General features: G+C 37.2%; 1 protein-coding gene across 1 annotated transcript in view; it reads right to left on the bottom strand.

The window, feature by feature from the left end:
• LOC107680299 (sorting nexin-14-like) overlaps positions 1–14,491 on the bottom strand; it is a 35,207-nt gene that overhangs the window by 1,366 nt on the left and 19,350 nt on the right. The window contains exons 19-28 of the mRNA XM_016476143.1: positions 12,406–12,538; positions 10,335–10,527; positions 10,138–10,221; positions 9,951–10,051; positions 9,365–9,476; positions 8,336–8,399; positions 8,054–8,069; positions 2,931–3,050; positions 2,289–2,412; positions 1,745–1,909 (exon numbers count right to left, since the gene is read on the bottom strand). Of these exons, the coding sequence (XP_016331629.1) occupies positions 1,745–1,909; positions 2,289–2,412; positions 2,931–3,050; positions 8,054–8,069; positions 8,336–8,399; positions 9,365–9,476; positions 9,951–10,051; positions 10,138–10,221; positions 10,335–10,527; positions 12,406–12,538 (1,112 nt within the window). The remainder of the gene's footprint in view (positions 1–1,744; positions 1,910–2,288; positions 2,413–2,930; positions 3,051–8,053; positions 8,070–8,335; positions 8,400–9,364; positions 9,477–9,950; positions 10,052–10,137; positions 10,222–10,334; positions 10,528–12,405; positions 12,539–14,491) is intronic.

The following is a 14,491-nucleotide window of genomic DNA, read 5'->3' as shown; positions in this document are numbered from 1 at the left end:
GTTGAAGGTGGAAGAGAGTGCTATACATTCACTCCCCCCACCTACAATCCCTGCCGGTACTGAGACTCGAACCCGTGACCTTCGGGTTACAAGTCTGACTCTCTAACCATTAGGATGAGCCATGGAAAGAGTGTTGCCTAACCCTAATCCTGGAGGTTCACCAACATAGCACATTATGTACGTCTATCCAATAAAACACTTGATCAAACTCATCAGCTTGTTCATATAGACTGTACTGCGTTCCAATTTTATTGCCTTCTTTTCTTAACTATGCGCCATCCCATGGATTTGATTGTGAGTGCTTACATTGTGCAAGTAGCCCGAAATTCACAATGGAGCTGATTTATTATTTACTATTTTTATCCTAATTATTTGGTTTTATGCACCATTCTACCATTCTATAGGCCTACTTCAGTTGTTGGGGAAAACTTAAACAAAATAGCAATACAATAAACTAAAACAACTTAAATGTTTCTCCTCTATGCCCCGCCTTTCTGAAACGCGTAGATTTTTACATTCTAGTCGTGTCCTCTTTTGGAAGGCCAAACAAAGTAGTTTCGCTTTCACAACGAAACACACAACGAAACTCCACGACATGGCGGCGGCAACAACAATACTACAGCGAGAATCAAAGTTGCACCTTCTTTCTTTGCATGAACATTTGGGCGGTGTTATGCAAATCTTCCCACACAGTGACGTAGACATGTGGGGGCATGTTTAAACGAGGCGTTTTAGGAGGGCGTGGACGAGTCTTAACTTTTATAAAGAATATCTCTTTGGGTTTGAGACTTTAGTCTTTGCAACTTTAGGGATCTTATCTATGCATAAACAGCTTGTAACACTCCAAAGAGAAAGGAATACTTGAAATCGCATCATATGACCCCTTTAAAACTGTGGTTAAAACCCTCATCATACACAAGAGCTGTGTGGGGTGGGAGAGAATAAGTGAAGTCTAATTGCATTTTGGGATATAGAGCTGCCTGAAACATCCCTTATATTAGATTGCAGAACAATTTGACCCATTTTGATTACTGGAAGTTCTTGAGTTGTTTTTGAGTTGCTGGAATTACTTGTTAACTTGCGTATTTCTTGAAATGTTTTGACCTTTTCTCATTTATGGTCATGAACATGCCTGCAAAGTGTCTCTCTGAATCCCAATCTGGGAATCGACCCCATGATCTTGGCATTGCTAGCACCATGTTCTACTGTTTGAGCTTCAGGACAACACACAGAAGACGTGCTTTTCCATACTGCTTCGGTTTAAAATGTTTTGTCTGAGAATTATTCATATTAATAGTTTGCCGTTTTACCTGATTTTTTTTTTCCTTGTTTGATTTTTGGTGGCACAATAAAAATCATACTCAGATTTTGAACAACATAAGGCACAAATGAATAGGTTTGCTCGCTCCCTCTGTCCTAATCGAGGGGTCGAGGGTCTGTCAACAGAAATTTCCTTTGCTCAGTTAAACTTCCAGTAATAGCAGACATTCCCTGAGGGAAGTGCTTAGTCATAGTGTATGTATGTATGTTTAAAGTGCAGTGGAAGGAAGTCCTGAAATGCATGAGCCAGATAAGGTACTGATGGCATGCCTCCAGGAACAAACTAACTGCAGACATCCATGTAGAAGTTCTATTGTTCATGATGCATTTTGGCAATATTTGGGTTTTTAGAGTGTATAACAGGTATCATGTATTGAAGAACTTGAAGATATGATTTTGTAAAGGTGGACTTGAGCACACAAACCTCGCAATAGAGTGATGAGAGAGACGAGGCAATGCTCTTGCATGATCTGTTCTAGTTTGAACTGGAAATAATGCCCTACATACACCTCTAGAGTCCTCTTCAAGAGAATACGAGCTCCGCTCAGAAAGTGATGCAGCCAATCAGGCATGTGGAACACCACCCGACCTGTCAAAAAAAATAAAAATCTCCACTAACAACTGTGAAATACTGTTATGTAATACCAGTCTGTAAAGAAATAAAAAAGTGTCACATCTCATTTGGTTACTACAAATGTGAGAACCAATACCATCCTCAGTCACATGACTTCAAGAGAAAAGTGCACGAGTCGTATGGACTACTGTTAACACACTTTCATGGTCCAAACATAGTCACTATGAACTGTTACTTTTGTGTTCTTTGGAAAATATAACCAAACAGATGAGTACATTTTCATGTTTTGGTTTTTAATTTCTGGATTTGCTCTCATTTTAATAATCATACTCTTTTTTTTGTACAATTTTTTTTGATGAATAAACTCCAGTTTGTTTGAATTACATTCACTCACCTATGTACATCATAAAGTCATATACTCCATCAACCTCCATCAGCTCCATGAAGTAGTTCTGGTTGTGTTTTCTCTCCAGGCCCTCTGGCAGATTGGCATTGTTTCTGTACAGCTCATTAAATAGCTAAAATGGTATGAGTGGAAATGTTATTTCCAGTATTAAAAATACACAGAGAATATGACAAGTCAATGCAATTTAATTTTTTGAATGATTTGTGATCAGTAAATAGATTTCCAAAACTATATATTGAGTACAGTTTGTACTGATACATCTTTCAATGACAAAAGGAAAAATAAAATTAACTGCACCTTCAATTTTTTTTTAAATTGTAATATTTCACAATTTTTTAATATTTAAAAAAAAATTAAGAAAGTGTCTTTTATAAGGCTAGTATAAATATTAGAAATGCAGAGTAAATGTAAAGTAAAGATTTAATAAATGAGCAAATTTTTATGCTCGGGACAAAATCCTAAGTGATCTTCTATTGAAAGTGCAGATAATTATGAACAAGCATGTTTGATTGATTTAATACATTACATGATATATATAATACATCCTAAGAACTTTTTTTTTTTTTTTTAAGAATAAAAAAAAATGCTTTTATTGAAAGAAATGTTAAGTGTTTTGAGTAGTAAGCGCACCTTTTTATTATTTTCTGCAGTGGGGCTGAGGATGGCGAGCTCAGGTCTGCTGGGTTTGGGTTTGGGGGATTCACAGGAACTGAAGAATGACTGGATAAATGGCTCCAGGTTTTGCCCTTTCTAAAGAAAATCAGCAAGCATAAACATCATGAAGTCATATTAAAACCATTTTATGCTTTTCAAATTTTGTGAGAAATTAAAAAAGTAAAAAAAAAAAAACTCCTATTTGTTCTTTATCGGTAAATAGATGTGTCAGACTTTTGATTATATATTATATTATTTATATTTACACCTGATGCTAAACAACTATAGTCATTTTATCCCATAAGAGATCTAAAATCTGAAGAAAGCTAGAGACATAACCTGTACAGCAGTGGTCTCAAGCTCAGTTCCTGGAGGGCCACAGCCCTGCAGAGTTTAGCTCCAACTCACCTGCTTGGAAGTTTCTATGCTGCGCTCGATCTACCTCAGAAGTCGGAGCTGAGAATGACGTCACACCCAAGTGGACCATGTTCCATGATGGACACATCCATTGTTAGCAATACCAGTCGATTATAAACTGCATTTTGCACAGATAAACGGCATAGTATCACGTCCCCAAATAGAGGTTGGATAGTACCGTGTGCACCACTGAGTTTATTGAGACACAGACAAACATATGCACTAATAAACAATATATTACTACAGTTTCTCTTCTGCTGATGCACTGAGCAGCCATATTGGATTCTGAAGTTGGAGTTGTTGGCAAAGGTGATATAGAAATTAATTAAGCAATTGATAGGGTTTCTTAATACATGTAACATCTTATCTGAAGTCCAATTTGGTTTTCGTTCATCATTTAGTTGTATTACAGCAGTTGTAAAAGTTATGAACGATATTTATAATGCATTAGAAACAACAATTTTGTGCATCTTGCTAAAGCCTTTGATACAGTTGATCCTTCTATTTTATTATCCAGATTACGTAGTATTGTTGTGTCTAATCTAACCTAATCTTGGTTCTCTAACTATTTATTTAACAGATCCCAATACATATGTAAAGATTGATCAACAATTATCTGAACCATTAACTATTAAAAAAGGGGTCCCTCAAGGCTCTGTGTTAGTGTCAACCCTGTTTTCAATTTACATTAATAATATTTCTCAGGTCATCTGTAGTCAGAAAACCTCATATAATTAATCTTCAAAAGAAAGTTAAATCTAGACTTTTTTTGTACCGAAATAGATCTGTGTTTACCACATCAGCCAAGAAATATCTTATTGAAACCACTGTTTTACCTTTATTTGACTATGGTGATGTGGTATATAGAAATGCGGGTAAAGGTGTTCTGGAACAAATAGATGTGTTGTACCATGCAGCAATTAGATTGATTACTAATGCACCCTACAGAACGCATCATTGTGAATTAAACTCTCTTTTGAATTGGAAGTCATTGCATACAAGACGGGAAATTCACTGGTATATCTTTATTTATAAAGTTCTGTTGGGCTTATTACCTAAATATCTTCACAAGTTGCTGCAACTTCATACTAATACATATACAACTAGATCATCTATATTTCTTTGACTATCCCTTGAAAGAAAACTACTTATGGTCGTTCCGCTTTTGAATTTGCTGCCCCAAATGTTTGGAATGTGCTACAAAAGCTATTGAAACAAATATTTCAGTCTGTGCATTTAAAAAATTGTTAGTGAGTGCTTTTACCACAACCAGTAAATGTTTTAATTGAGGTGCTTTTTCCTTTCCTCTCCTTTTTTTTGTGTTTTGTACACATTGTAATGTATGTTTGTATGTCCTTCAGGAGACGTTAACTCTCCTGCCAGACTGTTATTGTAAATAAGAACCTGTTCTTAATGGCTTGCCTGGTTAAATAAAAAAAATAATAATAATAACGTTAACGGTACAATGTCGGTACCGCCTAATGAAAAGGAGTAGGAGAGCTGCTCTGAGATAAACATATATATTTCTGCCTTCTAGTGCACAGGAAAGACAAACAAAATAAGGTCAAGCAAATGTGGTAGGATATATTATAATTACAGTAGCACTCCAGGATCATGTAACTTTAGAGTTCATAAGAAGGCAGCTCTGGCATGGACATCCCATGATTTCTGTACCATAATCTGGACATTTATGCTCTTTCTCAAAGGATTCCTCTCTTTTCTCTGAGAAACATCCCCACAGCTGTTGTCTCAACAATGTTTAACTCATGTTGTCAGATTGATTTATGGGCTTAGGGGAGCGCAGGGCACAAAGTAACGCGGGGTTAGTTGTAACACATCCCTCAAGGCTCTGTGTTAGCGTCAACCCTGTTTTCAATTTACATTAATAATATTTCTCAGGTCATCTGTAGTCAGAAAACCTATATTCACTTATATGCAGATGATACAATTCTTTATGCTGTAGGACTGTCATATGATTAAGTTTTAAAACAGGCACAGGACAATTTTAATACTATTCAAGACTTAAATTTAGTTCTAAATAGCACAAAAACAAAAGTAATGTGGTTTGGAAAAAAAACAACAAGGTAATAAAGACATATTTCTGATGGGGCAAAAACTGAAGTAGTATCTTCATATAAATATCTCGGAATTTGGCTTGACAGCTCTTAATCTTTTATTAATCATATAATTAATCTTCAAAAGAAAGTTAAATCTAGACTTTTTTTTATCAGTTTAGCTAGTTTTTTAATGCTTTGATAACTAGCAGAAGGCACTAACCAGTTTTAAATGGCAGTTGCACAGATGAGGCACCTTGTAACACTGCGTTACAATGTGCTATTCTATAAATGTCATCTCCTAATTGAGATTGTAGATAGAGTGTCAATGGTCCATTTGAGAGATAGGTTGCGGTAACGCACTTATAAGTCTGCGATCCGCCGTAAAAGAAGAAGACATCACGTGCCGGCTGGAGAACGCGTAGAAAACTATATAAATACTGTTAAGTTTCTTGCACAGACCGATCGTTTCGTGTGAGGCACCTTGTAACACTGCGTTACAATGTGCTATTCTATAAATGTCATCTCCTAATTGAGATTGTAGATAGAGTGTCAATGGTCCATTTGAGAGATAGGTGGTGGTAACGCACTTATAAGTCTGCGATCCGCCGTAAAAGAAGAAGACATCACGCGCCGGCTGGAGAACGCATAGAAAACTATATAAATACTGTTCAGTTTCTTGCACAGACCGATCGTTTCGTGTCTTTACACATCAATGTATCGTCACAAGCCGCAGGGTTTAATTTGTGTATTTTTTTTTGACTCTCAAAGCCGTGATTTGGGTAAACAGATAAACATCAAATTTTCATTTTTGGGTGAACTATCCCTTTAAACAGTGCCTAATCAGCAGTTATGTGGCATTGTCAGAACATCAACTGGCCCAATAATGGGATCCAATGGTGTGGGGAAAAGTATTCTGCATGTAATATCTTTTTTAGTGCTTCTGTTAAAAACAACAACAACAACAACTTATAATTTACTTCTGACTCCATAGCTGATTTGATCTGCCTGCAACTGTGCAAGTGCAAGAGATCATTAAATTTGCACAGTGATTCTGATTTAAAAACTGTTGAGTTTACAGAAAATATTTGTATTCAATAAGACTTTTAAAAGTAGACACTTCAAGTTTCTATAGATATATTTCTCATGTCTGTGTCAAGTATTCGCTGAGTTTTGATTAATTTTAGTGACGCGTTTCAGAAAGATATCTGTGGAGACTGAGACGGCTGAAAGCACTTTTTGGGTGAACTATCCCTTTAAACAGTGCCTAATCAGCAGTTATGTGGCATTGTCAGAACATCAACTGGCCCAATAATGGGATCCAATGGTGTGGGGAAAAGTATTCTGCATGTAATATCTTTTTTAGTGCTTCTGTTAAAAACAACAACAACAACAACTTATAATTTACTTCTGACTCCATAGCTGATTTGATCTGCCTGCAACTGTGCAAGAGATCATTAAATTTGCACAGTGATTCTGATTTAAAAACTGTTGAGTTTACTTCAATAAGACTTTTAAAAGTAGACACTTCAAGTTTCTATAGATATATTTCTCATGTCTGTGTCAAGTAATCGCTGAGTTTTGATTAATTTTAGTGACACGTTTCAGAAAGATATCTGTGGAGACTGAGACGGCTGAAAGCACACCCTGTTTATTTTCTTTATTTTGCAAAAGCACGTTATTTTGTTGTTATTGACTATACACAAACAAAAGTAGACACTTTGCAGTTTCAAATGGTGCCTTACTCTTATCTGTGCGATTATTAAATTGACGGAGTATTTTTAGTTCTTTTCGAGGTCATCATAAAAAAACGTGGCAGACCACACTGGTGTGGTCTTCGACCCCAGAGGGTTAATCTGCATATCACCCTGACAAATTACATCAACGGAAAATGAGATAAAGTAAAAATAGATTGTGGGTTAGATTAACTAGAAATAGATACTTAAAAATAGCAATTGCAGGTCACCACTTTTTCCACTATATGTTTTAGTGAGCCACCCTAATATTTTTACCGTCCCCCTCTGGTCACCCCATTAAAAATTTCCTTGAGGCGCCACTGCTGCATTCAGTTTATCAGTAACACCAGACTCCACTTTACCTACTAGTCATAATGATTTCAGAAGAACCCAGAATGAATCAAATTTTAACATTTTAACAAAAAAATTGACACATCAATTAAAAGGAAGAATAAAAAAGGATTAACTGAAATAAAGTCTTTCCAAAATAAGTATACCTGTATACCAGTATACCTGGCAAGACACAGCAATCGTGCGGGAAGTTCAGTTTACAGATGCTTCTTTGTGCAGTTTGCAAATTCCCTTTAAACCCCCAAATCAGATCTATAAATTCAAACTATCAAAAACTTAACTGAACTTTTGCTGGGCAATTTACCTTGACCTAAAGGGTCACCCCTATTGTGGGGCAGGAAAAATCATTTGTGAGATACTTTAGCTGGGAGAACAGAACAAACAAATACACAGCTCCACTTTACCTACTAGTCATAATGATTTCAGAAGAACCCAGAATGAATCAAATTTTAACATTTTAACAAAAAAATTGACACACATCAATTAAAAGGAAGAATAAAAAAGGATTAACTGAAATAAAGTCTTTCCAAAATAAGTATACCTGTACACCAGTATACCTGGCAAGACACAGCAATCGTGCGGGAAGTTCAGTTTACAGATGCTTCTTTGTGCAGTTTGCAAATTCCCTTTAAATCCCCAAATCAGAACTATAAATTCAAACTATCAAAAACTTAACTGAACTTTTGCTGGGCAATTTACCTTGACCTAAAGGGTCACCCCTATTGTGGGGCAGGAAAAATCATTTGTGAGATACTTTAGCTGGGAGAACAGAACAAACAAATACACAGCATCTCCTGGGACTTTCACACATTCAAGAGTTTACTCTTTGGTGCCAAAGAACTGTGCTGCAGTTCTGTAAACGGAAATGCCTTCTAGATCAGCGAGATCTATGGAGATTAGTGTGAGCTGACAGAAATGCTATGTGACTCAGATAACCACTCTGTACAACTGTGATGAGCAGAGCACATCAAACCTTGAGGTGGATGGGCTACAACAGCAGCGGACCACACATCAGGTTTCACTTCAGTCAGCCAAGAACTGGACAGACTGGAAAAATACAGACTGGTCTGATGAATTCGGCGGCATGAATTCATGGACTGAACCTGCCATGCATGAACAGTTCAGGCTGGTTAGCGGTGGTGTAATGGTGTGAGGACACACTTTAGGCCCATTAATACCAATCAATCATTGCTTGAATACCACAATCTATTTGTGTATTGTTGCTGACCGTGTGCATCTCATCATGGCCATTATTTACCAATCTTGTATGCCTGCTTCCATCATATCACAAAGCAAAAGTCATCTCAAACTAGTTTCATGAACATGACAATGAATTCTCTGTTATGTAGTGGCCTATCCAATCACTGAATCTGAATCCAAAAGTACAGTGGTTCCCAACCACACTCCTGGAGCCTGAAACAACTTTGCACATTTTACATGTCGTTTTCACTGATCCATGTGAACAGGGATTGTTTTAACAATGTTGTCGTCCATTTTTAGTACATTGTTGTTGTAAAAAACGTACTCAGACAAAGGAGACATGCAATATGTGCAGTGTTAGGGGGCTCCAGGAACGAGGCTGAGAGCAAAGGAAGTCCTTAGCCAGTATTAGAATAGTGCTCCTAATAAGTGCTCAGTGAGTGTATATATACAATGTATAATATACACACACTAATCAGGTTCAGTGAGGACTTTTCAATTTATTATATTAAAAAAAAAATGGTGAATGAATTCTAATAAAGCACAGAAGAAGCTGGCCGAATAAAACCAAACCAAACCAAACCAAACACGCAGATGTGTTGTGTGAAGTTGAGCAGATTATGTGGATATGGTTAAGGGGGAGTAAACATACCCAGGTTGACATCTGGAAGCATTTTGTCATTGAACTGAGACTCAATGCTGTGATGAGACAGGAAATCTGCCAGCAGCTGACTGTTACTCAGTTCAGGGTGATGCAGCAGGTTCTTTAGGAAACAGAGAGATTCATGTCATTATCTTACACATTACGTCACCCTGACCAGCAATCAAAACATATAGTACGACAGTGAAATTTAAATAAAAGCAGAGAGTCTGTGTCCTTTGTAAACAGAGAAATATTGATACAGAGGACACGGTTTAAGTACAAACTAACAAAAAATTGTATGAATTAAATTAATTAACACAATTTAGAAATACTGCAGATCATGTTTTTTCTTTTAACATTTAAAGTGAGTTATCCTTGCAGCAAATCATTGTTAATCTCTAATTCACTGTCTATTCAGCATTTTTAATGATACACACTTACACTGCTAAACAACTTGAACATGATACATTCAATTTACATTAATAATGTACTTTCATAAATTATAAGGCCTGATTTTAAGTAACCTTATGGCAGACTGATGCTGTTTGTACTTCTCTTGGTTAATAAGATGAAGCAAGTGGAAAAAGTAAATTACCTGTAAATATTCCTCAAATTCACCTCGTTTCGAGGACAAGAATTCGTAATTCTTTGGTCCAATGATTCTTTTGGAAGGGAGTTGAGCATCCTGGAATGGGCCTGTAATAGAAAAACAAACCAGAGAGATGAATAATCCATAAACATGAAGCCTCTGTCATGAAGAGAGAGACAATAATCAACTTTACCATGAAATTCTGTGAGTTTAGATTCCAGCACATAAAACTCCAGGTATTTTCTATAAACAAACCAGCTCTCGGTCTCATGCCCCACTGTAAAGCAAATAAGCACTTTCACAAAGTGGCTCTGTTCTCACAGGACATTCGTGTAATAAAAAATAGCTTAATGAAATGCAATTTAGTGTAAATTTAGTTCTGAACCTCACCATTTTTTCTGTCGTGGCGCTCCACGTCGATGCAGTAGACTGGAGTGCGCTCTTTCTTAACCTCGTCATCAAAAAAATCCACATAAGGGATTGAGATGGTCCAAGCGGCAAGGTTACGCAATGTCCCTGGAGTTCCCACCACCTCCACAGGCCCTGGAGAGTCGTCCTCAAACACCATCACTGCTTCCTCCACCTGACCGTACAGAGATGTTCAAAAAACATTCTCGAAAAAGAGACACACACGTTACACACAAACAATCAGCCTGAGTAAATTGTACCATTATAGAATTGTGACTGCACACGAGTTGTAGTAATTTAAGAGGTGGATATACTGTGAAATGACATAGCCTACATACATATATATGGCATAAAATTTGAAAGCATAACAACTGAAAGTCTGAAACGTCAGTAAATAAAGCATTTTTTTAAACAATGGCAAAATTTTGAACTAAAATGTTATTGCAGCCATATAGCCTTTGAATGAATGAAAAAGCATATTTTATAGTTAAAGAGAACTTAGAGAGCGTGGGCTGCTTTTGGTGAATTTGTACTTCAATAATGAGATCCAAGATTAAGAATACACTTGAAGTTAAAGGGGACATCGGATGCCCATTTTCTACAAGTTGGTATGATTCTTTAGGGTCTTAATGAAATGTCTGCAATATACTTTGGTTAAAATTCCTCAATAGTCATGTAAAACAGATGCTGTGTAATGAGTTCGATCCGCTGGGTAGTCAGGTTATGCCGTCCATTGGCGCAAAGTCACATGACTTTTGATGTACATTGAGGAATTTATTTGGCAAATGCGTTTATCTCCCATTATTCACATTAACCCTTTTCCGCACAAGTCAAAAACCACCTCAAGCGAGCGTAAAAACTTTTTTGCGAATTAAGGGGTTTTTTTTCAGAATTTGGCGTTTCCATCACTCATTTCTGATGGAATACTTCAAAATGCACATACAAACAGGGTGATGGAAACATAGCTATTGTTGTCGCTACAGCTGGAGAAAATGGTAGGAAATAAGCTAATATGGGACAGTCCGTCAGAGGCGTGGGCGGGGCCTGAACAGTACAACGTCATACTGCTCAGAAAATCAAAACGGCTTGATAATAGAGACTGTTTCGTTTTTTTGGGGATAAAAAAAAAAAAGAGTGAATAGATTTTTATCATTGTAGGGGTTGTGTCCACACACACTGCTAAGACACATTATATGTAAACACATTTATATGTTAAAGTGAATTTTGCATCAGATGTCCCTATTAAAATGTTATAAATGTGTCTCTTTTTTCTCTCTTTTTAGCAACATTAACTTACAATAGTGAAAGTTACGATAGTCTACCCTCAGGTAGATTGCATGTTTTCTTGGCTTGCTGGATGTTTGATCAACAATCACATTGTTTGCATTCGCCCAAACAGATTGCCGAAATCAAAACGCGGATGGTGAAAGGGAATTGCCGTTAGTGCGAGTCCCGCTCACTGTGAAGCGGAAGCGACCAGCCGGCAGAAGATTCTGCAAGGTCTTAAAGCCTTCCTCGAAAGGCTACATTCGCAAATAAAACAATGATTTGTCCAAAACGAATGATCAATTATCAACTGAGAATTTGTTATTTTTATGGTCTGGTGGTCATACGGCATATGCCTGCGAATACGGGACAAACTGCGTTCCCTATGGTTTTCTTACGGAACGCTTCTTTGATGCCTTAAATACGGGACAATTCCGTGGAATGGTTGGCAACCCTGTAACGTGTTATGAAATTTTGGTATTAGTTCCATAATTTAGGTATGAATTCTGGTAACACTTTAGTTTAGGGACCAATTCTTACTATTAACTAGTTGTTTATTAGCATGCATATTACTAGCATACTGGCTGTTTATTAGTACTTATATTAATGCCTTATTCTGCATGAGCATATTTTAGATCCCTTAATCCTACACAATACCTAAATTACAACTACCTTACTAACTACTAATAATCAGTAATTAGGAGATTACTGAGGCAAAAGTCGTAGTTAATATGGCCCCCAAATTAAAATATTCAGTGTCGACATGTTTCTGAAGGGTTTGTCTCACCGTGTCGTCTTCTCCTTCAATCATGGCGTATTGTGGTAGCAGTGCGCCCTCCATTGTGCTACTCTTAAACACGCCTTTTATTTTGCTTCCAATACGGCTGATCCCAAACGACTCGCCACGCTTTGATGTGTTCCTGTACGGAAAAACAAAGTGATATTGTTTGGTCGCAAATTCAAAATGGTTGCTTAAAAAAAGACATAAGCAGCACTCTACACTGCACCAAAGTCACACAACCAATGACAGGGCACATAATACAATGAAAACATGATCACAGGAAATGATGAGTATACCCTAAATGCCTTTAAAAGAACATGTGCAATACAGCTACAGGCTCAAACAATGCAAGGCAATGCAGACAGTCCAGTAAACCCATGCATTAATCCTGCTGCCTGTGCTGAACTTGGACCAGTTTTACCTCCAGACAACAACCTTTGGTTTTACAGACAGACAGCCAAACTGGTCTAAGATGAGCAGCAAGCTGGGAGTGTCTTCCACCCCAGACTTACTTCCTGGGGAGGGCTGGTAATACTGTAGGGCGGCGTGTTAAGGTGGATGTGGCTGTGGCTGTGGCTCTGGAAGTGACCAATGGCGACCTGTGGCCAGTGATATAATTCCTGGCCAAAGGGATGTTGTCAAGTCTAAATGAAGCAAATAAGCATGCCAGCAGATAATGGGAACAAAACGGATAAACATCAGCACCAAAGGACAGCTGGAGATGGACAGATTAAATGGTTCAAATGCACATCAAATTGTAATTCATTACTCTGCTTCATTTACACGAAGAACTGGAAAAAAGGGATCTGGTGCATGTAGCCATGTAAGTCAGTGCGTAGTTTGAGCCTCAGATGGCACATCAGTGTTTCCCACACACAGACTTTACTTGGGCAGGCCGCCCAGGTATATTAAAGTCTGCCCAAGTATATTTGCAGACTCTAAAATCATCTCTTTCGAAATTACATTCACATTATTTTGCAGTTTTAGGTCATCATGAAAGTTTATCCTTGACATTCATTTTCTTGGCAGTTTAAACATTCATGTGATTTATATATTTTTTTTTAATTAAAGTGCAATAAGTTATGGGAGGTCTCAATTTGGCAGTCGCACACTGTTCTGTCAGAGAATGTTCTGTGCACACACACCTGAAGCGTGCACAAAGAAAGCCACCTGTCACATAGCACAAGTTCTTTTTCATGGTGTATTGTGCTTAAATGGTGAAATACGCACAATATGCAAGTTATGCCAAAATTCAGTTATGTCTTAAGTGAACGTAAGTGAAGTAAACCGTTGGGAAAGAAATCAGATATTGAATCCATGCATTAGGTCTTAAAGTGACCGCAGCCTAATAAACCTGTAGCTGTCATTGAGTGTAATTAATGTTAAACAACAAAAGAGAAAGAGACAATCACTCACTGCTTTTGACTGAATCACTGTCAGCTTTAACAGAAATCATTCTATATTCAATTCATGATATATAACTCTATAAATAAATGTACATTCAATTAATTTATTTTTTATTTATTTTATATTCAATAAATACAAATATTATGCTGAAGGTTACACATTATTTATCACATGTACTAGCTAGACCATTTTTGTGCCAGTGGGTAATGTCAGCCTTTTCTACCACAAGTATATTTCAGACCTGTGGGAAACACTGTACACCCACAGTCTATCTGCTGGCCATCTTACTCCTATTAAAAACCTGAAAAACACTTGCAGAAAAAAAAGGCAAGATCCAAACAGATTGCCCAACTGCAATGCAATATTCATGCGTCAGTATATCAGTCTGACAAAGAACAAAAAATGTGTTGATTACATAAGAGCTTGGGAGGAAGAACTAGGTGTTGGATTTGCCAAAGTGTGAGGCCAGAATTAAAGGGGTTTGGGTGAACTATCCCTTTAAGTTGTATTTACAACACTGTTCCAGAACAGTACAACCTAAATATTCGAGTGTGTGCAGCGCATTTTACGGAGGAGTGTTTCCTGATCCTGGGAGAGTAGACTACAATGCCGGCTGTTCTGACTCGCAGCCTGTAAGTATGTTTTCATATTTAAAGAATTTGCCACTGATGATTCAAACGCGAGT

This window comes from Sinocyclocheilus anshuiensis, unplaced genomic scaffold (assembly GCF_001515605.1).
Source record: "Sinocyclocheilus anshuiensis isolate Anshui unplaced genomic scaffold, SAMN03320099.WGS_v1.1 scaffold1161, whole genome shotgun sequence".
Lineage (NCBI taxonomy): Eukaryota > Metazoa > Chordata > Actinopteri > Cypriniformes > Cyprinidae > Sinocyclocheilus > Sinocyclocheilus anshuiensis.
Note: the sequence above shows the minus strand (reverse complement) of the source record. Positions and strands in the feature narration are given on the sequence as shown.